The following is a 22,347-nucleotide window of genomic DNA, read 5'->3' as shown; positions in this document are numbered from 1 at the left end:
TTTCGGGCTGATGTAACAAAGGGTACCGGAACCGTTCAAATGCGTGATTAAGCCGCGGTCGACTCAGTACAAACAGTTGATTCTTGCCTCATTGGTAGAGGCACGCTAGAAACACGAGCCTAGACATGGTTACATCCGACTGTATACTTGCCATTCGACGACGATACCATGAGCACGACCAGCTCGTCCTCAGCGGAACATGCTCCTAGTGCTGTGTCATGGAAGGAATACGTGCTCCAAAAGACACGCATCCAAGGCATTCAAATACAATAATTTCCGACATGTAATTACCCACCGAATTGATGAGCAGATACGATTGAAAGAGGGGTTGGGACTACCATAACAACAATCGCAGTATTCTGTCTAGCCAATAATTTCTGGACCGTGCCATGAGCTCGTCTTCCATAATCTACCACTCCAAACGCTTTCCGTCGTAGTCCAGGAACTGGCCTCCGGCGCTCTCGCGCGTGGCCTCTTCGATCGTATTGACGATTTGGCCAGCGACGACTTCTGCTGGGACGAACTCAACGTGAGCTAGCGTTTCGCCCTGGCGCGCCGTGACAGCTGGCAAACACACACAATAAGCACTCTATGTTATGAGTAAAGCCTGACATAAGATACGTACACATCTCGGTATCCACCGCACCGGGGTTGAGCGGGAACACAACTAGTGCGCAATGCGTCAACGTTGGAATGGCAGCAGCGTTATGGTGAGCAAAATCGCACCGAGGCCGTCTCTCTCGTGCTCGGAGTGCAACTTGCGCGCCATCCAGTTCAGGGCGGCCTTGCTCGCGCAGTAGGAGAAGAGCTTCATAGGAACCGGCGGGGAAAGAGCTATGCTTCCGCCAAACGAGGTGATGGGGATAAATTTAGGTGACTTGGTGCTCGCAAGGAGCAGCGGATAGGTTGCCTGGAACAGCACCAGCGTGCCGATCAAATTGACCTATGGACCATATCTAGCGGTGAGGACGGAGAGAACCAGTTTCGGCGATCCGTACGAACCTCCATGTGCTCCCTGACAGCTTCCGGAGACTCGTCCAACACCCTATTGACCGACGATAAGACACCTGTTGGCGTACTTCAGGCCATCAACTCGCAACAACATCGGGATGGCACCTACCAGCGTTGGCAACCACTACGTCCAACCTGCCCGCCAGCCGCTTGATTTCCTCCACCGCTGCGTCGTTACCCTGCCGATCTCCAGAGACCAGCTTCACGACGTGCAGCTTCCCGGGATATTTGTCCGCCAGGGCGTGCAGATCCTTGGCAGCGGACGGGTTGCGCGCGCCGACAAAGACGACGGTGTCCGGTTTCGCCGCAAGCACTGTGACGATTCCCAAACCTGGACACGGCGACACCGGGGTCAGGAAGCGTAACAAAGGGAAGACGAGAGGGCTTGACGCACCAATTCCTCGATTCGCACCGGAGACGAGCCACACAGTTGGAGTGGTGCTATCCATGCTTGCAGGAAGTACTGGGACGCAGAGGGGGTTGTATCTTGTGGTAGCGAACTGGCTTCAGACTTCAGAGCATTTATATTCGTGGTTGCCAGTGAGCGAATGTGGGGCTCCTCCGGACGATTTGACCGACTATTTGACCCAAGAGGCAGCTTCGGTGCCCTCCTACGCGAGTGTGTTCGCGTCATAGAATCCTATCCGTTCGCCAAGACATGCTCCTCGGGCTAGCAAACGCCACCGCCATGTACTTACTACCCATGAACCGTCTGTGTTAGCTGGTTTCGAAATCGTATAGGTAGTATGCAATATGACGTTACGCGTACCGTTCGCTTGCGACTCGAGTTGCGACATGAAGCTATGGTCGCCCTATTGTTAGCCTCCACGGAGTTTGACATGTCTTCCCGAATTGTTTGAGACCGTCGCGCACCGGACTTTCGAGGCCGCGAGTCGCATCCTGTGTATGCGGTGGACGTGGGTCTCCACATCAGTGGGTACTGTACATGTCCGTCAGTACAGACTCCCGGAAGATAGTTGCACGGTGGGTTAAGAAAACTCCGCATTCAGTGGGTACATGGCTGACCAGTAAGTAGTGGTGTTCGATAGTATCTCCTGCACATCGACGAAGTTCTGTATATGCGAGTCGGGCCGCGATACGGCTTTCGAGGCGATTTGAATCAACGTCCTCGCCGCATTCAAAACAGCAGGGCGCGCGGAAGACATCGTCATTCCTCTCGAACATTACGGCTTTTTGATGTGACTCCGCTTGTCGCTGAAATTGTACGAACCTGCAGCTTATGTTATAAGCATTCCAGATCCCTTCCGATGCGTAATTGAATCGCGAGCACTTCGCTATGAGCGTTTAATTCTCGGCCTGGTGCTTCCTCAAAGGGCGGATACTTGTGTAGCTTCATGTGGAGTACACGATGGTAGTGTTGAGGGTCACCGTGATTTTACCCCGTCCTGCACATATAACCTCACACTGTAAGCGCGTAAGGATGATGGATACAAATCGTCTGAGCCCGCGGAGGAAGGAGCGATAGGGTCAGAGTAAAGTCGGCAAATGCCGGCCGTCACAAAATTCTTGAAGTCGCGCCCTGAGCGCCGCACTCGCAACGGCGTCGCGTGCCGGGCCAGCTCGCCGACTCTCTGCTCCTCCTGAATGAGCTGCACGCACAAAAGGCTAGCGTCGGCGGCGACCCGCCTCGCGTCGAGGTCATCGTCCTCGTCGTCCCCGCCAGCGTCCACCTCCACCGCGACGGCGCGCCAAGCGGCTGCCACCGCACCAATACCCAGACGCCTGTCCTCGACCTTTGCCGCCCGACCCGTTCCCCACCATCCCTCGGAGACCCATGCGACATTACCAAGACCTCACCCGGTGACGATACACCCCTCGACGCTGCCTGAGTTCCCGCCGCGGCGAGCCCTCGGCCGCGCGCCAAAACAGGGCACGGTCGGCGGCTTCTTCGACGTGGACGAATGGGCCAGCCTGCAGCCTCCCCCCGAGTCTGCGTTGGCCGCGTTCGCACACCGTATAGGCCTTGGCTTCCTCGCAGAGCCGCAGACGTCTACGACGACGACGACGACGACGGTCGAGGGTACCATCGATTCTGCTCCGAAGGGCCTCGCGGCGGTCCTGCAGGCGTGCACCCACCCCTCGGCCGTCGCCCCGCTGAAAAAGCTCAAGCTCCCGGAACCCGCGACGAACGGGGATTTGGCCGCACTGGGAAACGCGCTGCTCGGGATGTTCGCGGCGGAGTACGTTCATTCGGCGTATCCACACCTTCCGACGCGCGTGATGAAGGCGGCCGTGAGCGCGTACGTGGGCACGACAACGTCTTCGATGTTGGCGCGGGAGATGGGCGTGACGCCATTGTTGAGGTGGCATCGGACGGTACGCCCTCCCCCTCTTTTTCTTCGTTATCTACGATGGGGTTTTCTGACGACCCTGCAATCGACTCTAGGCGGCTACGCCGTTAACACCCGCTTTGTTACACGCGGATGCGCTCGCCACGGTGCCCCGCGCGCTGGTCGGCCTGGTATTCACTCATCGCGATCTCGCGACCGCCCGCAAATTCGCGCACGCGTTCTTCCTCAGCCGCGACGTCGATCTCCGGAGCATGATCAAGTTCCGGGACCCGAAGAAGGCGCTCGTCGAGACCGTGAAGAAGTTTGGGCGAGAACGACCGGTATCACGGTGAGCGTCCTCTCCCAACCTGTCGGGCACTACTCGATCGCTGATTGACCCTCGCGCTCCGCATCAGGCTGCTGAAAGAGACCGGACGACTGAGCATATCGCCCGTCTTCGTCGTCGGCGTCTACTCCGGCGCGGACAAGCTCGGCGAGGGCTTCGGCTCCTCGCTCAAGATGGCCGAGTTCCGCGCGGCCGAGGACGCGCTTCTCCGGCTTTATCTTACCCGCACGCCCCCGCACCAGCTGACGCTCCCGTCCGCGAACGTCGACCTGCTTGCGTTCCCCCCGGCGCTCGAGGCCGACGCGGCGTACACGCCGCCGGAGCTCGGCGAGCAGGAGACGGTGTACGCGAGCGCGGGCCGGAGCTCGATCGTCCTAGGAAACGGGGAGAAGAGGAGGGGGCAGGGAGGATACGTCGATGAAGCGTAGTAGAAGGCGTCGCTGGCGCGCAAGTATATGTAGTAAACCTGCTTAATGGATTGCTTTCGTACCACAGGTCTGCCGATGCGATAAGCTATCGTGAATGCAAGGCCATTCACACGACCAGCTGGGCTTCCATGCAGCAGAGCGAGCAATCATATATTACCAGTGAAAGACTTGCGGAAACGACTGCTATGTACATTGACGCGCCTAGAGTAGCACTAACCGATGCGTGTGCAGACACATTGCGCAGCTCCTCGCGTCCCATCGGCCCCCCATCTTGATCGACGTCAATGTTGCGGGAAGAGCGGCGAGGTAGCGAAGCTGAACAATCCCGACTCCTCCAGGGATCCCATAACAAGAGAGGAAACGAAAGCGATAACGAGGCGTAGAACAACGAACGGATGGTGTCTTGAGTTACGACAGGGTCAAAGCTTGAGGTCGAGAAAGAAGATCATATTCGGCCTTTGAGCTGAACCTTGCGGTACTTCTCTTCGAAGGCTTGTTGCAGAGGTGCAACGGCCGGCTTGCACTCGATGACCTTATCCTTATCTGCTGCGTTCGGGTTGGTGAATGTCGCTGCCTTGAGTTCAGAGAGGAAGTCACGCGTGGATGGCAGGTCGTCAAACGCCAGCTCCCGGTGAACGAAGGTTAAAGGAACCGTCCGATATCTACCAGACGCGGACGGTCAGGACAGCGCATCTCCAGGACGAAGTAGCAGCGACCTACGCTTTAGTAACGACCATCAACGCCTTGACGCGTTCGCGTTCTACGAAATGGTCCATAATGTATCCGCCCATGTTCGGAGCATTGAGATAAAGGGCAAAAAAGGCGTGGTAGTTGCCAGTCGCAAGAGCGCGCTGCACGTCCAGTGCATGCTTCACGGCTGGATGTGATTTCTGCTGAGGCGTTAGTTGACCTACGTACAATGTTAATTCTGGACATTTGCCCGAGTCAGTGGAGGTCATATCATGAACAAGTACAACACACCGCTGCGGTTTTGACCGTGGAGCAGCATTAAAATCCGGTACGCGGTGAACTCCTCCACTTTGCCAGGGATGCCGAGCTCGTAGAGCCCGCGGAGCATCGCCTGACAAGCGTTGTATTCAACCATGTCACCCTGTTCTCATGGATCGCCGACGGGAACATGCAGAAGTACGCATATGCACAGGAAAAGAAAAAGGAGGGCATGAGCAGCGTATCAGTACAACATCGCGAACGCACGATTTCTAAAGCCATTCGCGCGTGTATTTCATAAACTTGTACGGTGAAGTCATTCTTGATGCGTTGAACCTAGATTTGAGAGCATGCGTCAGCGAGGAACCACCCTAAGCGTACGCAAAAGGACACCCTACAGTCAAATCTTGCCGTAAGCTCTTGAACTGGCTACATATCCAATTATAGCTCGTTTGACCGGATGCTTGTTCTTTCCATCGCTGTTTGAGAGCCGCCAGGGTCTGTTGTAGGACGGGGAAAGGACGGATCTGCTCTGGTTTCGGTTCCTGGAGAGCACGATGAGCATGTCGGCATCGGTGGGAACGGAAGACGTACTGATGTTAGACGTAAATAATCCTTAAATATTTCCTTCGATGTTCCAACGATCGCAAAGCGATCCCAGTCCATGGTATTCGAAGAGGCCTCAGGATCATCCGCAGCAAAGGAAGATGGAGAAAATGAGCGAGAGGCATCGGCGTTATGAAAAAGATGACCGTGATGATTCTTCTTCCGTTCGAGTTCGTGCTCACGTCGGAACCGCTGGGCTCGGCGACTGAGCGCGGCTTGATCGTTGAAATCTGGTACTACCGGCAGATTCTTCTGTGCCTTCTTGGCTTTCTTGGTCTGTAGTGGTATTTCCGCACTAGGGAGAAACAACCTTTCAGGTGAGTTGGTACGAGAAGCGTGGAAGGCAGCCACACTGAACGACTCACGATTTGCGCTTCAACCCGTTGAGTCCGGGCGGCGATTTCGGTTGCAAGCTGGATTAAGACGATTAGCGTAGTCACGGGAACAAAAAAAAGAAACACAGGAGCCACCTCTTCAGTTGTACGCCTGCCCAGTCCGTCGTCCAGAGGGTCTTGGCGGTGAAAGCGTCAGCGATTACCTGTCTTAGTTCAGCCTGAGCTTCAGCCCTGTTGCCGTCCGTCATCTGGCCCAAGCATTTCGCGACCCATTCTCTGCGGGTGGTATATCACAATTCGGGTCACTATTCATCCTGTCGGATGATCCACATACTTCAACTGAGGCGGCCAAGTATCCGAGGACATCGCGAGGTTGGTGTGTCAGGCGTCGTTCGAGTACGAAGAAGGGTAGTACGTAGGTTATGAATCAAGCAGTGGCTCAGATGTGAAAGAAAGCAACGCAAAAGAACTGTTCAGTCTAAGAGATGAGATTGCGGTCCAGTAGTGGTCACCGCACAGCGCAAGAGGCGGTCGAGCGAATCAAGCGTCAGCAGAACGTGGATGGCCCAGTTGCGCGTGCCGATCAATCGTGGGACTCCGAAGGCAGGCTCCGGAGTCAAAGCGCATACTGGACCCCCGGGCACTGGAGGTCCGGTAAGCGTCCAATCTGATCGTGAGAACCTACTATACAGCCCATTCCACGCGGAATCTCTCCGAACGACCAACTCCCTCCGCCCATTCCCTCAAGACATCCACCCGACGACCGCGATGGCCCCCACCAAGAAGTCCAAGGCCGCCAAGTCGACCGAGTCCATCGCTGCGCGTCTCGCGCTCGTCGTCAAGTCCGGCAAGTACACCCTCGGGTACAAGTCGGCGCTCAAGCAGATGCGCAACGGCAAGGGTGAGCACCGTTTCCCTGGCTTATCCTCCCGGGGACTGGAGCGTGATGCCGAGAAGGTCCTCTGAGCTGACGTATCCTTTGTGCTTAATTTCATGACCGCTCCTTCTGTGGATCTTTGTCGCTTGCTGCTGCTTGACTTGATCCTATAACTTGCTCGGCTGCTGTCTATGGATCGGACTCGGTTTCGGTCGTTCGAACCACTAGCCAAGCTTGTCCTCATCGCTGGCAACTGCCCGCCCCTGCGCAAGTCCGAGCTTGAGTACTACGCCATGCTCTCCAAAACGACCGTGCACCACTTCGCGGGCACCAACGTCGCGCTCGGCACTGCTGCCGGCAAGCTCTTCCGCGTTGGGTATGTCGTGATCTACTCGGCATTCGATGACCCTTGCTGACATACTTCGACTACAGCGTCATGACCATCAGCGACCAGGGTGACTCTGACTTGCTCAGCGTCACTGAGGCTCAGGCATGAAGTATCGCTATCTTACGCCATGCTGTATGACTATCATTTGTTATGATATAAGCATCCATTCGCAGCCATCTTTGGCTCCTCATCGGTCGTGTATCCAATGCGCGCCAGGCGAAGACTAGAGCAGCGTGATATCGCTTTCGGCGTTGGAATGCCACAACGCGACACGGGCTGGGATTCCACTTGCAGGCCGGCAAAGTGAGCCTTGGTAGCAAGAGGGCATCAAACAGCATCGCGCATGACTACATCATACATTCTTCGAGACCGACGGTATGGCATCACCCTAGTCCAGTTTCAATCGAGCGCGCATGTGTCATCGCGCTTGCTCAGCTATTTGAACGAGGCGGACTGCGACAGGATCAATTGTTCATGTTGACGCGATCGGGGCTGAATCAGGCATTTGAAAGGCTCCGGCGATCTCGATGGAAATCAGACTTCGAGTCTGCTGATGCTTGGCCGTGCACTTACATGATGTGACCGGTTGTGTACAGCTCCAGGGGTTCTTCTCCCTTGCATTTCGATATCTTGAACGTGGCTAGTATCGACGCCATCATGGTCCACATAGAATCATAAGCCAAGTATCGCCCGGGGCAGATTCGCCTTGGAGCAACGCGGTGAACGTCGGTATGTTGGTAGGATGGAAAACGCTGCGTTTACCTTCCGAAACCGAAGATGAATTCTGCTGGGTCGAGGACTGAAGAATCCATTTGACCAGATGCATCGAGGAAGCGCGAAGGCCTGAAGACACCAGGATCACCGGGGTACGCCTTGCAGTCTCGAGACATCGCCCTGCACGATTGAGTGAAAGCATTGGGCAAGATACTAGACAATTTACCAAACGTTAGGGATTATGATGCTTCCTTTCGGGATAATGTAGCCACGATGGATATCGTCCTCCGTGTTGCGCCTAACGACCGCCCTAGGCCATAGATATGATTCGTGAGTATGAAAGGGTGCGATGATTGGCTGAGTCGACGATTTACTGTGGTGTAGGCGGATACCACCGCATCACCTCTTTCACCAACGCCGTAGTGTATGGCAGTGATAGCATATCCTCTATTCCCGGCACTCGTTCCCCGTGTACGACAGAATCGATTTCTTCCTGTGCGCGTTCCTAAGCTTCGGGGAACAAGGTCATCGCAAGGAAAAATGTTTTCATCGCTGTTCGGAATGTAGCTTTCAGCCGTCGAGATGGACCGTCACAGAACTGCGTTCACTGACAGGAGACTGTCTATCAGTGCGTGTCAGTAGACGGCAATTAGCTTTCGTTAAGCTTGGGACTTCTAATAGCTTACGGTATCGGATGCAGCTGCAGTGATCGATGAACTTTTGGCTATACACTTATGAACACAGATATTGCGTACCTGAGTACATCACTCCCGTCACACACTGCCCATGTTGAGCCGAGCACCATGGCATGAGATGTCGAGAAATTGTACCTTCATCAAGTAATCTTCATAATCGGGGATGTTTGTCACATCGAGGCCGGCAAGCATGGCTTGCGTTATGGACTCCGGTGCGGACCCTTCAAGTGTCTTGGCGCGACGATGAGGGTAGTTCTGTGATAGTAACTATCAGAGAGTCGAACACGTACGATTCTGCGTTTCACATCCTGCGCGTCCGTGTTCAGTATGTAGCACCACGTGAAAAGTCAAAGCCCACCTCAAAGGGAAGAGAGTACATGTCTTCGTTAAGCTGCCTCAGCTCCCTGGCGATGCGCTGGAACCCGGCGCCTGGAAACCAGACAGGAACCCATTTTACTGCAGATATGCTCAGTCTCACCCGAGAGAGAAGACCGTGGAGCCTGGCGACTCACAAAAGGGAAGGAGGTCCACCAGGAAATGGCCCGGAGCGGATGCGGTTCGGGCTGCCTCGTTGGCCGCTTCTGCGAGCTCAAGCCACGAATCGTTCTTCGGTTCCGCGACCTTGATTCCATACGCCACGTCTAGGATGAACTCTCCCGGACCTCTGGAAGGCGATCAAACGGATGAAGTAAATTCCGTGCTCGAAAGCTTACGTGCGAACATGTTCAAGAAATCGATCTGGTTCCGATAGCAACCTGCGTAACAGCTTGTGTGTATACTCGACCATCTTCGGGCGTTGTAGTCTAGACTCTTGCAGGCCGAGATACTGATTGAACATTTTCCGCGCGTTTCTCCAATCGCTTCCGTACGGCATCAAACCCAGATTCCATCGAGAAAGCCCGACCCTGTTGTGCGAGGTCAGTGGCCTCCCAGTGCGGTTCGTTTTAGCTAGCACCTACAGATCGCAGACCATAGGAAGATATGGCCTATCGGAGTACACCGTCGATTTCTTCCCTGCGAAGAACGCAAAAACATGGCCAATGGGTGCCAGCATCGCGCGTGCAGAATAACGGGCGCACCGAACAGGTCGATAGCTGCCTCCAAAGAGTTAAGGACGACGATGTGGTTTCCGGGTGCGGTAAGGTGGATGATATCACTATCTGTGTTAACCCATCAACAGATGTGATATCACGATTCGACAGGACTGACCAAACTGTTTGCTCCACTCCATATATTTCTTCCAAGGATATTTCGCGGGGATCTGCAGGGAGTTTCCAAGGATCGGAAGTCCTTTCGGGCCTGGGGGGAAAGGGCAGGACTGTTTCCTCCGTTTGTAGATCCCGTAACCGAGAAAGAGGGCCAACGCCCCGGCAGCGGTATCCAGAGCAGTAATCATCGTTGAAGCTCAAGCGGTTAGCCAACAGTTCGCTCTGGATGGATGCCTCTTATCAAAGTCTTAGATGCCGCGGGATTTGTATTGGCTCTGAAGCAGTGCTATTCGCTGAGCCGTCATGTGTGTGGCAGCCTTGCTTCTGTCCGTCAACGGAAGCAAATGATCGAGATAGCATGAGAGGAGAGGCACCCCGATGAATGTGATTGGGCTCAATGTTCGGGGTACTGAAAGCTCCGTGATCATGATTTCGCGGTCTCATAAAGTCTAAGCCTTCGTCTCCCATAGCCCTGACACGAGTGCCCACGGTCTTTCGTCTGGATGAAGGACCAATATTCGAATGCCAGTTTCTCGACTTTGAGACGGATTTAGCATTCCACAGTACGTTGACCCAAGCTTGGAAGGAAAAGAGGGCCAGCGGGTGCAGAACATGGCGGCGGTCAAGTGCGCCGCAGCGTAGATGACATTTCGGGGTACAGTTCTATTTCGGACGAAGGTTTGTGCGTGTGTAAAGGAGTGCCGATGGGTTGGCTTCGGATCTTCATTGGCTGGCGTGAAGTTCAGGGTCGTATCTCGCCGACACCACTCTTTCGTTATAGACGGCGAGACTCCGATCATCCAAAGACTGTGTACTAGCGAAGTCGTTCGGGGTGGGTTCAATCAGTCCGTTCGCAGTCCGCGACGTCGAGTTGAGCCGCGCGGACCACCTAAGGATAGACAAGACAGGGCATGATTGTCATTGCAGGCCCAGGTCGTTATAGCGCACGAGGGAAGAAGTAGAGCAAGTTCAACCTTCAGGTTCCAAGCTCAAGGGAGTGGGGTTGGTCACTAAGTCATGGAGTCGGTATCGCAGCTCCCTGAGTCAGAAGAAGCCACGGAGAGGTCATCCAGGTTACAAGATGCCCAGTTAAATCGTAGCAAGGGGTCTCAAAATGGTTATGGGATCGGAATTGGGACGGTCGACAATGTCGAGTGCCCGACCAATCTTCATGGATTCATGCGCATAGACATTGTAAGCCGCCAGCAACGTGCAGTGTCTATGAGTTCCATCCGGAGGTAGATGCGATTGCTCAGTCATAGCCTAGGTATGCAAGCTAAGTGGGTTGAGAAGACCTGGCATCAGTGGGTGCTTACATGACTAGGCCTGATTGAGTGTAAAACAATTCCGACTCCCCCGAAGGGAAGGAGTTGGTTCTTTTTCCGACCACTTCGGTCACAGTGACAAATCCGTGACCCTCAGCCAAAGCGTGATGAAGGCGTGATAGAGCGTGATTTTGACTCTGGCGTGGGAGCGTGACAGCTGTAGGTGTGGGACTGCTTACATAAATATGGAGATCAGTTCAGGGATGAAACGGCCTTAGCCGCGGCAGTTTCCCATGGTCCTTTGCCACTGATCGTGGGAGAAACATGACTATTTACGTAATCATAGTCTCTCAAGGTTTCGCCAGTGGCTATACGTCGAAGCACCATGACACTTGCCTATTGGGGTACAGTGTACAGGCACTGCTTGGTGCCGCCGCACTCCTTGATACAAACATTAATCCCGTATGAAGGACAAACCTGAAAGCCTTGATATAATACTTGGTGGTAGATTCATGCTTTAATATCCTAGATCCGAGTTTTCCAGTGAATCAAAGGAGTCGCTGATTTTGAAGAAATTGTTCACTTTTGCAGAGACCATGTTTCACCACAAGATGTGCCTGACTCGCTTCCAGTCCCGATCAGATAATCTCTAGAGAGCACTAATACATTTCTTCATATCTCTAGTACAGTTTTCATCAGTGATATGGGATCATCTGTGGTGCATCACAATTAAGAGACCATCCTCAAGAGCGGAAGGTGATGCACCAGCGCACGATGTGCCTTGGGAGTATGTGAGATGCTCAATTCTGCCCAGATCTAATCCGAAGAAAAATGTACAATACGGTAGTAGTTAGTAGTTACCGAAGTTGTGGGTGGTCAAAAGAAGATGTGGTGTGCACACAGCGCAGGAGCCTGTCGGTTTTGAGTACATCAGCCAGTGCCTTTCCACTGTGGACCGGCGTTGTCTCCTGCCCGGGATCCTTTTCATGGGGGAGTCGGACGCGGCGCTTGGCGCCCCCTTACTCACGTTTACAAGACGATCGAGCAAGTTGTGGTGGCTGTACACGATATTCGCCCGGTTGAACGTTAACTACAAGTTTGTCCACTGGTTCCCGACCTACGTCTCGGGTTGCTGGAGCCGACGAGCCACGCAAGTGCGCGGCCTGGCAATGCGCGACCTTCTGACATCATATCCCCGAAGAAGTCAGGATTGAGGCCAACGCAGAACTGTAACTCACACTGCTGTATACACGTCGCAGCTCGAGATGCAGTCCGACTGGTGCGTCGGCGTACAATCTACATCTTTGATAGCTACTAACAAGTCTGATATGTCGTGCATGATGGTAGGATTTGCCAACGCGAGGGAGGCATTCATAATGGACGGACGGGACCCGTATCATGCGTAGCACAGACGCCTCGGACGATCAAGGATGCCGCGGATCAAGTCCTCCCAGGATCTTCGGAGCCCCACATCAGCCTCGGCACGAATATAAGAACCCTAGTCGGATCACCACTGGATAACTCCCTATCGCTGACCAGCATCTGCGGCCATGGTTAGTAACCATCCAACTGTTTGGCTCGTCTCGGGCGCGAATCGCGGAATCGGTGCGTGAAGCCGTCCCGCGTCCATTTGATCCCCTTCCTAACACAGATACTGCTCACCTAGGTTTAGGAATCGTGACAGAAATCGCAGCGAAACCGGACACCGTCGTCTTTGCCGGCGCGCGCAACCCGTCCGCTGCCAAGGATCTGCACGCCCTGGCGGACAAATATCCCGGGAAGCTGCACGTCGTGAAGCTGGTCTCTGGAGATCGGCAGGGTAACGACGCAGCGGTGGAGGAGATCAAGCGGCTGGCGGGTAGGTTGGACGTAGTGGTTGCCAACGCTGGTAGGTGCCGTTCCGATGTTGTTGCGAGTTGATGGCCTGAAGTACGCCAACAGGTGTCTTATCGTCGGTCAATAGGGTGTTGGACGAGTCTCCGGAAGCTGTCAGGGAGCACATGGAGGTTCGTACGGATCGCCGACACTGGTTCTCCGTCCTCACCGCTAAATTTGGTCCATAGGTCAATCTGATCGGCACGTTAGTGCTTTTCCAGGCGACCTATCCGCTTCTCGTCGCGAACACCAAGTCGCCCAAATTCATCCCCGTCTCCTCATATGGAGGCAGTATAACGCTCGCCCCACCGCTTGGACTGAAACTCTTTGCGTACAGCGCCAGCAAGGCCGCCCTGAACTGGATGGCGCGCAAGTTGCACTATGAGCACGAGAGCGACGGTCTCGGTGCGTTCTTGCTCACTGTAGCACTGCTGCCGTTCACGTGTTGACGCATTGCACGCTAGTCGTGTTCCCGCTGAACCCCGGTGCGGTGGATACCGGCATGAGTGCGTGTTTTGTGTTACGTTGTGATCGCCAACCAGGAGCGCTGATTATATACCTCAGCTGTCGCTGCATGCGCCAAGGACGACGTGCTCGCGCAGGCCGAGTTCGTCCCACCGGAGGTGGTCGCAGGCCAGATTGTTACTTTGATAGACGGGGCCACACGCGAGAGTGCCGGGGGCCAGTTCATGAATCACGACGGAAACCGTCTGGAGTGGTAGATCATGGAGTAACCCATGGTATGACTTGGAGATAGCTAGTGTTAACACTGTCACAGTACTAATACACCCCACCCCCCTCATATATATTCACTCGCTGATTTGGTGACTAATGTATGATCATAGATTGTTAGCGTGTCTCCGGTCAGAATATATTCGTGTAGGCCTTCGGTATATTCGCGTGAGGCATCTGCAGAGCCATGGGAGTCATCGATTGGTCGTGTGAGGTCAGGCCAGGGTGCTGAAAAGGCACTTCGATGCGAGCAGGAGCGTAAGGTGTAGCGATGGCCCATCTGTGAGCATCTGAGCGTCGCGCAACGCGCGTCAGCATATTTCATCGACGAAAACACAAGAGAATTCGCATTGGATGACGATAGAGTGATATTGCAGAATGTCGGGAGATACTATCTGGCCATGGGTTAGCGTGTGGTGCGCTCGACACAATACCAAACATGGCATGACATTAGTGCCCCTTTGTCGTATGGGCGCATCAATTCGGTGGGCAATGTATGGTCACGAGTTGGAACCAACCAGCTACAGAATGTGTCTCCTGGATTGAAGCTTGTCCCTCTCATATGTACCGTTACAATGCTTCCACCTGTGCCAGTATTAGCTGCTCCGCTTGGGGTGACCGCGGTTCAATGATACACTCGAAAGGCTCCGGAGATCTGAGAAAAGTTGAGTGGGGGCCTTCACCGGCGTAGTATTATGAGCTTACATGATGATACCGGTAGTGTACCGCTCCAGGTTCACCCCAATGTCTTCCTTCCGCCTGGATATCTTGAACACTGCCAGGATCGAGGACATCATGATCCACATCGAATCTTGAGCGAGATAACGCCCGGGGCAGATTCGGCTATGATGTGTGCATTAGGACTCCGCAGGTGCGTCTGAAAATCCAGCGTACTCACCGACCAAAGCCAAAGAAGAACTCAGTCGGGTCCAGCACCGAAGGATCCAATTGACCTGATGCATCGAGAAAGCGCGAAGGTCTAAAAGAGTCAGGATCACCTGGATAAAACTTTGGGTCTCGAGATATCGCCCTGAGTTCGTCACCAAATGATCATCACGGCAAAGGGAACACATTCACGCACCATACATTGGGTATTACGATACTACCCTTTGCGATGAAGCATCCATCGTATACATCGTCTTCGGTGTTCTTCCTTGCGACACCCCTGTGAAAATCATACAAGTTCAATCTGGGTATGATACATGCACTAAATTGGCGAGAGCAACTTACAGCGGCGTGGGAGAATGCCATCTTAATACCTCCTTCATCAACGCTGTCGTATATGGCATGGTTGACATATCGTCAAAGTTCGGTAGTCGTTCACCGTGCAGTACAACATCAATTTCATCCTGTGCACGTTGCTGCACATCAGGGTACATAATCATCGCCAAGAGGAATGTTTTCAACGCTGTGAAATCTGTTAGCGTGTCCCGAATAGTCCGCTGTTTGTTCACTGACAAGCTACGGTCTGTGTGCAGTAACAGACGATGAAAATGCATAGACACGTTGAGGTGCGGTCTACGTACCGTGTCTGCTCCAGCTATAACCGACGGTGAGCACCGCGTCAGATCATCATACTGATTCGCAGGCGAGTTAACAACGTACCGGAGAACATGATTCCAGGCACACACTATGCTGAAACATTGATCATGACTCGGGACGTATTCAACAGTCTAACCTTCATTACGTGTTCTTCGTATTCGGTAATGTTGGTCACGTCGAGACCCGAAAGCATAGCTTGCGTGACTGATTCAGGCGCGGATCCCTTGTGTAACTGGCGCAATCATGTCACACGGGCATATATCATCGTCATGAATAACGAACAATCTGGCGTTTCACATCCTGCACAATACGCTGATCAGATCATCCTCTCCATCCGCAGACGTGGCTCACTTCGTATGGCAAGGTATACACGTCTGCATTGAGTTTTCTTAGCTCTCTGGCCGTACGTTGAAATCCAGCTCCTGGGAACCATGCTGGAACCCATCTCACTGTGATCGTCCTCGAGTTAGGAGTGAGACTATCTTTGTCGTTATGGCTCACGGAATGGTAGCAAGTCCACCAGAAATGCACCCGGGATGGCTGCAGCTATGAGTCCCTCGTTTGCGGAGTCCACAAGATGAAGCCAGGGATCATCTGAGTCTGCGATCTTGAATCCGTATGCAACGTTTAATATCAGCGCCCCCGGAGCTCTGCAAAGCAGTGAGAATACAAGAGAACAATTATCGGTCTACTCACGCGCGAGCGTGCGCAAGAAACTCGGCCGGCTCAGAAAGCAGCTTCCGAAGTAATTTATGATTGTACTCGAGCACCTTCGGGCGGACAGATGTCATCTCCTGCGAACCGAGATACCGATGAAATCCCTTCCGCGTGTCTCTCCATAGGTCTCCGTAGGGCATCAGAGCTAGGTTCCAACGGGATAGCTCAATCCTACAAACAAAAAATCAGATGTCAGGGCAGACTGGCGCCAGTCGGTGCTTACAATCCGCAAATCATTGGGAGATATGGTCTGTCCGAGAATATTGCGGATCTCTTCTCTGCACAACACCGAGCTTATCATCACTGATTTTCCCTCAGACGAGTGAGAGCAGGCGAACTGACCAAAGAGATCAACAGCTTTGTCCATCGAACTGACGATAATGATCTCGCTTCCAGGAGCGATAAGCCGAATAATGTCACTGTCTGATACAACTCGTCAGCAGATGACCCTGCCGATCATAGTTGACGTACTATATTGCTTGGCCCACTCCATATACCTCTCCCATGGGTGATTAGATGGAATCTGCAGCGAATTGCCTACGATAGGATAACCCTTTGGCCCCGGTGGACGGGGGAGGGCGCGAAGGTTTTGCTTGAACAGCCTGTAGCTGATGTATATTGCAAGTACGCCGACAGTGGCATCTAAGACGGTGATCATCGAGTAACAGTTGCTGGATCCTGATGAGGTATGAGACACTCAGGTCTAAGTAGCAGACGGCGTGAGATTGCATTTGACAAGGCCAAGGCTGAGTCTGACATGACATGACGGTGGGACGAGTACCCTGGCTGCGACTGTGGTAGATGGAAGCGAAGAATGGCGACAGCATGAGAGAAAAGATACTCCAACATGCCTTCTTGAAGACAGATAACGCCACGATAGAACAGTCGTGATGCACAAGGCGTGAACGCAGGAAGCCTAACTGCATCATGGTGTTGGATACATGAGCAACTAAAGGTTACGCAGTAGCCCGGCGACCTATAGATGGCCTCAGCAAGCCAATAAGTGGTCGCACGGCTATATCATCATCTTAAGCAAGTGGCGTCAAGAAGAGTTGCTAATTATGTACTCCTCCTATCGCCCTGAGAAAGGAGGTGACGATTTCCTAGCAGTGGGACGGGTTACGGTTGAGTCAGCTGGGACGCTCCAAGCCTACTTCCAGCAACTCCGCGGTCCGCGATTGTCCTTCAGAGATTCGGCTTCAGACAGCTCAGATCCCTGATTCGAGGGTACAGACGGTACGTTTGATGGCGCTCTGCACGTGGCGCATACTCATCCGTTCTTGAGTCTCGCTGGCGACAGTCCCCCAAAGGCGGCAAAACCGAGTGATGTGCATTCAATACCTCAGCACAGAAAGTCGGTGTGCGGAGAAATAAGTACTGAGTTAACCCTCGGTCGGCGTTGATCGCTCCGAGCGCCTATCTGATTTTGAGTTCTTCAACGCGTCTCGGCAGAGTAACGTGACTGGTGCCCTCCCTTCGCCGCGGCCAATGTCCAACATTGCTTTTCGCGATTCGAGCATAGTCGTGGTCGACACCGCGCGTACGAGCGTTCGAGCGGGACTTGGCTTGCATGAACTCCTTCAGATACCCTCGGTGGTCAGTGATCATCACTCGCTCGCTCTATGGTCTGGACACGTTTTGAGACACCAACGCAGGAAATACAGGCCCGCGTAGGCGTGCGTAAGGGGATTGCGACACCCAAAGTAACCGACTACGTCGTTGGACCACAACTCGATGACGCCATAGCGGCGGGGCAAGAGCTAGATATATTCTGGCCTTTCCAGTACGGGGATGTGGAAGACTGGATACAAGCTGAGGCACTGTGGTATGTCGCAAATCTATGTCTCATTGGCGGTTGCTACAAGGTCATGCCTCTGACGACTCCGTACTCTACAGGAAGTATGCGCTATTTACTGGCTTGCACTTGAAACGCGCCCAAAATGAATCTCCGGTGCTCCTCACCCTGCCCGCCGGCCTGTCACGGTCAGCCTACGAGAACGCCGCGCGCGTCTTCTTCGAACGCTTCAATGTCGCCTCGTTCGCGATCCTCGAGCGCCCGACAGCACAGCTTTACGCCGCGAACGCGCTGAGCGGGCTCATCGTCGACATCGACGAGTACCACACGGACATCACACCGATCCTCGACGGGATCGTGCTCCACCCCGCACGGTCGTCTGTTGCCGTCGGCGCCGCAGACTGCGAGCGGTACCTGGCCCACCTCCTTCGAGCGAACTCATCTGTCATGGGCACGCTAAACACCTCGGCGTCTGCATCACCATCGACCTCATCCTCAGAAGCATCGCCGCCGAACCCGGACCTCGACGCGGACCTTCTCGCTCTCGCGCGCCAGATCCGCGTCTCGGGCCTCATCAAGGCTGCGCCCGCGGTGGCAGGGGCCGGAGACGTGTTTGAGTCCGAGGACGGCGTAACGGATATCGCGGCCATCGTCGTCGCGGGGAAGGAGAAGGCTGTGATCGAGTCCGGGATGAAGAAAAAGCAGAACAAAACGGCGACGGCACAGGAGCTCGCGCGCGCGCGGGAGATCGAGGCTCTCGACCTGGTCACGATCACGTTTCGGGAGAAGGATATCACGATTGGGAAAGAGAGGCATAGGTTCTGCGAGCCGTTGTTCAACCCGAGTTTGGTGGCGGGGATGGAATACTGGAAAGGAACGGGAAGGGAGGTGCCTCTGCTGGGCTTGCAGGATGTCGTCGCGCAGGCGGTGTCGTTGGCCGACGTTGACCAGCGACAGTACATCTATGGCGGGCTGTTTGTCACCGGAGAGGTGACCAGTAAAGTGAAAGGTAATTCTTGTCCTTTCACGATGTTTTGCCATACCGCATCTCATTGGACGTTCAGGAATTGGTATAGCCCTGCAGACTCGGCTAGCCACATACATTCTCTCCAGCCCGGACCAACAAAATGAGGTACAGACCAAATATATCAGGACGATCAAGGTCCCCGAGTACTTTGCGGAGTACCGCGAGACCGGGGAAGGATACGCCGCTTTCCTCGGGGCATGTATTGTGGCTAAGGTGTGTTCTTTGCGACTGCAAAATTTCCTCTCCGGCTAGATTACTCAACGAACGACCAGATCACCTTCAACGATCCTCTTGCGAAGAACTTCCTCAGCAAGGTTGACTATTCGGCCAAGGGTCCACATGCGATTTTGGAATTCTCCCCTTCTCTGTTGTAGCCACCGCGTTGTTTATCATAATCATTATACTGCTTATTCTTTTTGTCAATCCCTCCACATTAGGCCGCGTGCTCGCCTCTATGGATTCAACTAGACGGCTCTTGCATGGCGTGGTATATCTACATTTTCGCATCCTGATCCCTTCCTGAAGTGGATGGACTTCGCGCGGGCCGCGGTCACGTTACATCTAGCTACTCTGAGTATACCTTCGCAGTCGTACGATGGACTCGGTGAACGAACATGGCCTGTTACACTCCCGTCGACGTGCCGGTCGACGCCAGTCAGCCGTTTACGGACTACTCTCGATGGCGCCTGCGTAGTTCTGAGGGTGGAAGACACACCTGGCACTACCTGTCCGACACGGAGCTCGCGTCGTGGCCGCAGAAGGAGCTAGACAAGTACTGGCTCGGTCTACCTACGGGTTTACCTTCTCTACCCCCACCGAAGACCCCATTGGAGGCCGCAAGGAATGGATACACCTTCTACAAGCATCTGCAGGCTGACGACGGGCACTGGCCAGGCGAGTACGGCGGACCAATGTTCCTGCTTCCGGGCCTCGTCATTGGGAGCTATGTCACCGGCATGCCCTTCACGAACGAAGAACGCCTGGAGATGATACGGTATCTCCTCAACCGCGCGCACCCAGAAGACGGGGGATGGGGCATCCACATCGAAGGGCACTCGACTGTTTTCGGCACCGCGCTCAACTACGTCGTGCTCCGTCTACTTGGGGTCTCGGCGGAGCATCCAGCTTTGGTGAAGGCGCGCGGAACGTTGCACAAGATGGGGGGCGCGACGGGTGCGCCGGCGTGGGGCAAGTTTTGGCTGTCGATCTTGGGGGTGTACGAGTGGGAGGGGAACAACAGCTCGTTGCCCGAATTGTGGTTATTGCCCGATTGGGTGCCTGTTCATCCGCATAGGTGGTGGATACATGTGCGGACGGTTCAGGTACCTATGTCGTACCTCCAGGGCATCCGGTTTACACACCCGTTGAACGACCTTACTCGAGCTTTGCGCCAGGTGAATACCCATGTCTCTACCATACGGCCATCAACATACTCATGGTTCCGAACTTACAGGAACTGTACGTTCAACAATACGAGTCCATCAATTGGCCAGCTCAGCGGAACAACATCTGCACCCTTGACCTCTACATGCCCCACTCCCGGGTCTTCGACTTCATCTCCATCTTTCTCAACATCTACGAATCAAACCCCATTCCTTCTCTGCGTAAAGCGGCCCTGGACCGCTGCTACCACCTCATCGTCCTTGAAGATGAAAACACAGGTTACCAGACCCTCGGCCCGGTTTCGAAAATGATGAACCTCATCGCGCGCTTCCACGTCGATGGCCCTTCCGCGGAAAGCTATAAGCTGCACATGGAGAAGAGGCAGGACTTCATGTGGATCGGCGCCGAGGGAATGATGATGTGCGGGACAAACGGCTCACAGCTGTGGGATGTCGGTTTCGTCACGCAGGCGCTCGTGGAGACCGGGCTGGGCAGCGAGCCGGAGTACCGCGAGAGCTTGATAAATGCTCTCGAGTGGCTGGACGAGTGCCAGATCAGGGAGAACCCAAAGCATTACGAGACGAGCTACCGTCACCGGACGAAGGGCGCTTGGCCTTTCAGCACCAAAGAGCAGGGCTATACGGTTAGCGACTGCACTGGTGAAGGGTTGAAGGCGGTCTTGTACCTCCAAGATCTAGAGTAAGTGGTTCCGTTCGACTTCTGCGGATCTTCTGACGAAGCGAAGCATAGCTTCACGCCCAAGTTGATATCTGAAGATCGCCTTCGGGATGCAGTCGACACAATCCTGACCATGCAAAATCCTAGTGGTGGCTTCGCATCCTATGAACTAATTCGTGGTCCCGCGTGGCTGGAGTGGTTGAACCCAGCGGAGGTCTTCGGTATGCCCTCTCCAGATTGCTGCGTCGCTGCAACTGACTCTCAACGCGACGTCCCTGGTAGGCGACATCATGATCGAGTACGCCTATCCCGAGTGCACAACGAGCGCCATCACTGCTCTGTCCATCTTCCGCAAGCACGACCCCCATTACCGCTCCGCCGATATTGAGTGCGTTGAAAACACAGACTCATGACAGGATGTAGCTGACAAGTGTTTGCAGAAAGACTCTCGAAGGCGCTATCCAATACCTGCACGCATCGCAGACGCCTGACGGTGGTTGGATTGGCTCGTGGGGCATCTGCATTACCTATGCCACCCAATTCGCGCTCGAGTCCTTGAGCTTGGTCGGGGAGACGTATGAGAACAGCCCGGCGGCGAGGAGAGCTTGCGACATGCTCGTCCGCAGGCAAAGATCAGATGGTGGCTGGGGCGAGTCTTACAAGGTCAGTCCGTGCTTGACGGACGAATGGTTTGATTTGTTTGCTAACTTGTCCCTTCGTCATGGCCGCAGAGTTGCGAGGTCAGCGCCTGGGTGGAGCATGAGAAGACGCAGGTAGTCCAGACGTCCTGGGCGGCGATGGCGCTGATGTACGCACGGTATCCGCACCCGGAGCCCATCGAACGCGCCGTGCAATTGGTTATGTCCAGGCAGCTTCCCGTGCGCGATTCTCGCCCGTTGATAATCCGACTGAGAACTGACAAATGCGACTCAGGACGGATCGTGGGCGCAGGAAGCGATCGAGGGCGTGTTCAACAAAAACTGCGCGATCTCCTACCCGAACTTCAAGTTCTCTTTTACGATATGGATGCTCGGGAAGGCGCATACGTACTTGGAACAACTAAAGGCGAAGAAAAGCACCAACGTCTACGCCAACGGGCATCCATAGCCTCTGTTGACTTGAGCCTTACACCCCTGATTCACTGCTGCTTCATTCTCACTTTTGTAACTTCTCCAATATACCATGCTTTTTCAGAAATCAGAGAAGACCAACAGGCTCATTCTGAACCGCAACCGAGAATCATTCGGTGCGCGCATCTGAAACAAAAGCCCTCGTTACCAGGGGCAACATAGTGGATAGTTATCTTCAACCGTACCTTCTCTCGGTTGAAGTGCAACTCAGCAGCGATTCTCGATGACCATGGTGTTCTGCTGTTCTGACGCTACTCTGCTAGGCTGTTTCGTTCTCACTGAAAGAGTGTTCGTCCCCTCTTTGCCTTCCGTCTTCTGCTGCTAACTATGATTTGCCGTAGGGCAGCTCCGTGATC

The 22,347-nt window shown here is 54.2% G+C and overlaps 9 protein-coding genes across 9 annotated transcripts; 5 read left to right on the top strand and 4 right to left on the bottom strand.

Annotated features, from left to right (window-relative positions):
- Nucleotides 1-330: 330 nt before the first annotated feature.
- PUNSTDRAFT_145490 (NAD(P)-binding protein) lies at nt 331-1,460 on the bottom strand (the record flags this gene model as incomplete). Its single annotated transcript, XM_007386572.1, has 6 exons — nt 331-564; nt 626-667; nt 727-943; nt 1,003-1,067; nt 1,121-1,342; nt 1,406-1,460. The coding sequence occupies 6 exons, from the start codon at nt 1,458-1,460 to the stop codon at nt 410-412; spliced, it is 756 nt and encodes a 251-aa protein (XP_007386634.1). The 3' UTR covers nt 331-409.
- A 1,156-nt stretch (nt 1,461-2,616) lies between these two features.
- On the top strand, nt 2,617-4,138 carry PUNSTDRAFT_106373 (ribonuclease III; the record flags this gene model as incomplete). Its single annotated transcript, XM_007386571.1, has 3 exons — nt 2,617-3,348; nt 3,419-3,651; nt 3,719-4,138. 3 exons carry the CDS (start codon nt 2,617-2,619, stop codon nt 4,074-4,076), a joined length of 1,323 nt encoding a protein of 440 aa, XP_007386633.1. The 3' UTR covers nt 4,077-4,138.
- A 77-nt stretch (nt 4,139-4,215) lies between these two features.
- PUNSTDRAFT_106371 (uncharacterized protein) lies at nt 4,216-6,487 on the bottom strand. Its single transcript, XM_007386570.1, has 9 exons — nt 6,300-6,487; nt 6,101-6,241; nt 5,996-6,043; nt 5,619-5,940; nt 5,423-5,569; nt 5,292-5,360; nt 5,058-5,187; nt 4,797-5,004; nt 4,216-4,738 (listed from the first exon to the last, which is right to left on the bottom strand). Exons 1-9 carry the CDS (start codon nt 6,329-6,331, stop codon nt 4,522-4,524), a joined length of 1,314 nt encoding a protein of 437 aa, XP_007386632.1. The 5' UTR covers nt 6,332-6,487; the 3' UTR covers nt 4,216-4,521.
- Nucleotides 6,488-6,701: 214 nt separating this feature from the next.
- PUNSTDRAFT_90957 (L30e-like protein) lies at nt 6,702-7,416 on the top strand. Its single transcript, XM_007386569.1, has 3 exons — nt 6,702-6,866; nt 7,071-7,218; nt 7,275-7,416. Exons 1-3 carry the CDS (start codon nt 6,734-6,736, stop codon nt 7,336-7,338), a joined length of 345 nt encoding a protein of 114 aa, XP_007386631.1. The 5' UTR covers nt 6,702-6,733; the 3' UTR covers nt 7,339-7,416.
- Nucleotides 7,417-7,694: 278 nt separating this feature from the next.
- PUNSTDRAFT_46395 (cytochrome P450) lies at nt 7,695-10,035 on the bottom strand (the record flags this gene model as incomplete). Its single annotated transcript, XM_007386568.1, has 15 exons — nt 7,695-7,722; nt 7,804-7,935; nt 7,993-8,124; nt 8,171-8,254; nt 8,319-8,449; nt 8,631-8,644; nt 8,700-8,724; nt 8,775-8,894; nt 8,930-8,947; nt 8,998-9,068; nt 9,152-9,303; nt 9,353-9,544; nt 9,599-9,653; nt 9,719-9,799; nt 9,849-10,035. 15 exons carry the CDS (start codon nt 10,033-10,035, stop codon nt 7,695-7,697), a joined length of 1,422 nt encoding a protein of 473 aa, XP_007386630.1.
- Nucleotides 10,036-12,599: 2,564 nt separating this feature from the next.
- PUNSTDRAFT_106363 (NAD(P)-binding protein) lies at nt 12,600-13,808 on the top strand. The gene is made up of 6 exons (XM_007386567.1): nt 12,600-12,717; nt 12,779-13,000; nt 13,054-13,118; nt 13,176-13,392; nt 13,452-13,493; nt 13,552-13,808. The coding sequence occupies exons 1-6, from the start codon at nt 12,663-12,665 to the stop codon at nt 13,707-13,709; spliced, it is 759 nt and encodes a 252-aa protein (XP_007386629.1). The 5' UTR covers nt 12,600-12,662; the 3' UTR covers nt 13,710-13,808.
- Nucleotides 13,809-14,289: 481 nt separating this feature from the next.
- Nucleotides 14,290-16,636, bottom strand: PUNSTDRAFT_136951 (cytochrome P450; the record flags this gene model as incomplete). The annotated part of the gene is made up of 16 exons (XM_007386566.1): nt 14,290-14,374; nt 14,425-14,562; nt 14,618-14,749; nt 14,801-14,884; nt 14,950-15,127; nt 15,178-15,187; nt 15,246-15,259; nt 15,325-15,349; nt 15,407-15,493; nt 15,544-15,561; nt 15,613-15,710; nt 15,763-15,911; nt 15,958-16,149; nt 16,202-16,256; nt 16,321-16,401; nt 16,450-16,636. The coding sequence occupies 16 exons, from the start codon at nt 16,634-16,636 to the stop codon at nt 14,290-14,292; spliced, it is 1,533 nt and encodes a 510-aa protein (XP_007386628.1).
- An 824-nt stretch (nt 16,637-17,460) lies between these two features.
- On the top strand, nt 17,461-19,218 carry PUNSTDRAFT_106360 (actin-like ATPase domain-containing protein). Its single transcript, XM_007386565.1, has 5 exons — nt 17,461-17,574; nt 17,634-17,803; nt 17,875-18,782; nt 18,838-19,013; nt 19,073-19,218. The coding sequence occupies exons 1-5, from the start codon at nt 17,467-17,469 to the stop codon at nt 19,172-19,174; spliced, it is 1,464 nt and encodes a 487-aa protein (XP_007386627.1). The 5' UTR covers nt 17,461-17,466; the 3' UTR covers nt 19,175-19,218.
- A 196-nt stretch (nt 19,219-19,414) lies between these two features.
- Nucleotides 19,415-22,043, top strand: PUNSTDRAFT_106358 (terpene synthase; the record flags this gene model as incomplete). The annotated part of the gene is made up of 7 exons (XM_007386564.1): nt 19,415-20,194; nt 20,254-20,882; nt 20,934-21,082; nt 21,144-21,249; nt 21,302-21,524; nt 21,593-21,739; nt 21,795-22,043. The coding sequence occupies 7 exons, from the start codon at nt 19,415-19,417 to the stop codon at nt 21,966-21,968; spliced, it is 2,208 nt and encodes a 735-aa protein (XP_007386626.1). The 3' UTR covers nt 21,969-22,043.
- Between the last annotated feature and the right edge of the window lie 304 nt (nt 22,044-22,347).

Source organism: Punctularia strigosozonata (assembly GCF_000264995.1).
Source record: "Punctularia strigosozonata HHB-11173 SS5 unplaced genomic scaffold PUNSTscaffold_11, whole genome shotgun sequence".
Taxonomy (NCBI): Eukaryota; Fungi; Basidiomycota; class Agaricomycetes; order Corticiales; family Punctulariaceae; genus Punctularia; species Punctularia strigosozonata.
This window is presented reverse-complemented; position numbering and strand designations above follow the sequence as displayed.

Coding starts and splice junctions, on each gene's coding strand:
- PUNSTDRAFT_106371 (XM_007386570.1), bottom strand. CDS start 6,331: ATGTCCTCGGATACTTGGCCGCCTCAGTTGAA. Junction 6,242..6,299: donor ACTTGGCCGCCTCAGTTGAA/GTATGTGGATCA, acceptor TACCACCCGCAG/AGAATGGGTCGCGAAATGCT. Junction 5,570..5,618: donor ATTATTTACGTCTAACATCA/GTACGTCTTCCG, acceptor CGTGCTCTCCAG/GAACCGAAACCAGAGCAGAT.
- PUNSTDRAFT_90957 (XM_007386569.1), top strand. CDS start 6,734: ATGGCCCCCACCAAGAAGTCCAAGGCCGCCAAGTCGACCGAGTCCATC. Junction 6,867..7,070: donor GCAGATGCGCAACGGCAAGG/GTGAGCACCGTT, acceptor TCGAACCACTAG/CCAAGCTTGTCCTCATCGCT. Junction 7,219..7,274: donor GGCAAGCTCTTCCGCGTTGG/GTATGTCGTGAT, acceptor CTTCGACTACAG/CGTCATGACCATCAGCGACC.
- PUNSTDRAFT_106363 (XM_007386567.1), top strand. CDS start 12,663: ATGGTTAGTAACCATCCAACTGTTTGGCTCGTCTCGGGCGCGAATCGC. Junction 12,718..12,778: donor GGGCGCGAATCGCGGAATCG/GTGCGTGAAGCC, acceptor CTGCTCACCTAG/GTTTAGGAATCGTGACAGAA. Junction 13,393..13,451: donor GCACGAGAGCGACGGTCTCG/GTGCGTTCTTGC, acceptor ATTGCACGCTAG/TCGTGTTCCCGCTGAACCCC.
- PUNSTDRAFT_106360 (XM_007386565.1), top strand. CDS start 17,467: ATGTCCAACATTGCTTTTCGCGATTCGAGCATAGTCGTGGTCGACACC. Junction 17,804..17,874: donor ATACAAGCTGAGGCACTGTG/GTATGTCGCAAA, acceptor CGTACTCTACAG/GAAGTATGCGCTATTTACTG. Junction 18,783..18,837: donor GGTGACCAGTAAAGTGAAAG/GTAATTCTTGTC, acceptor TTGGACGTTCAG/GAATTGGTATAGCCCTGCAG.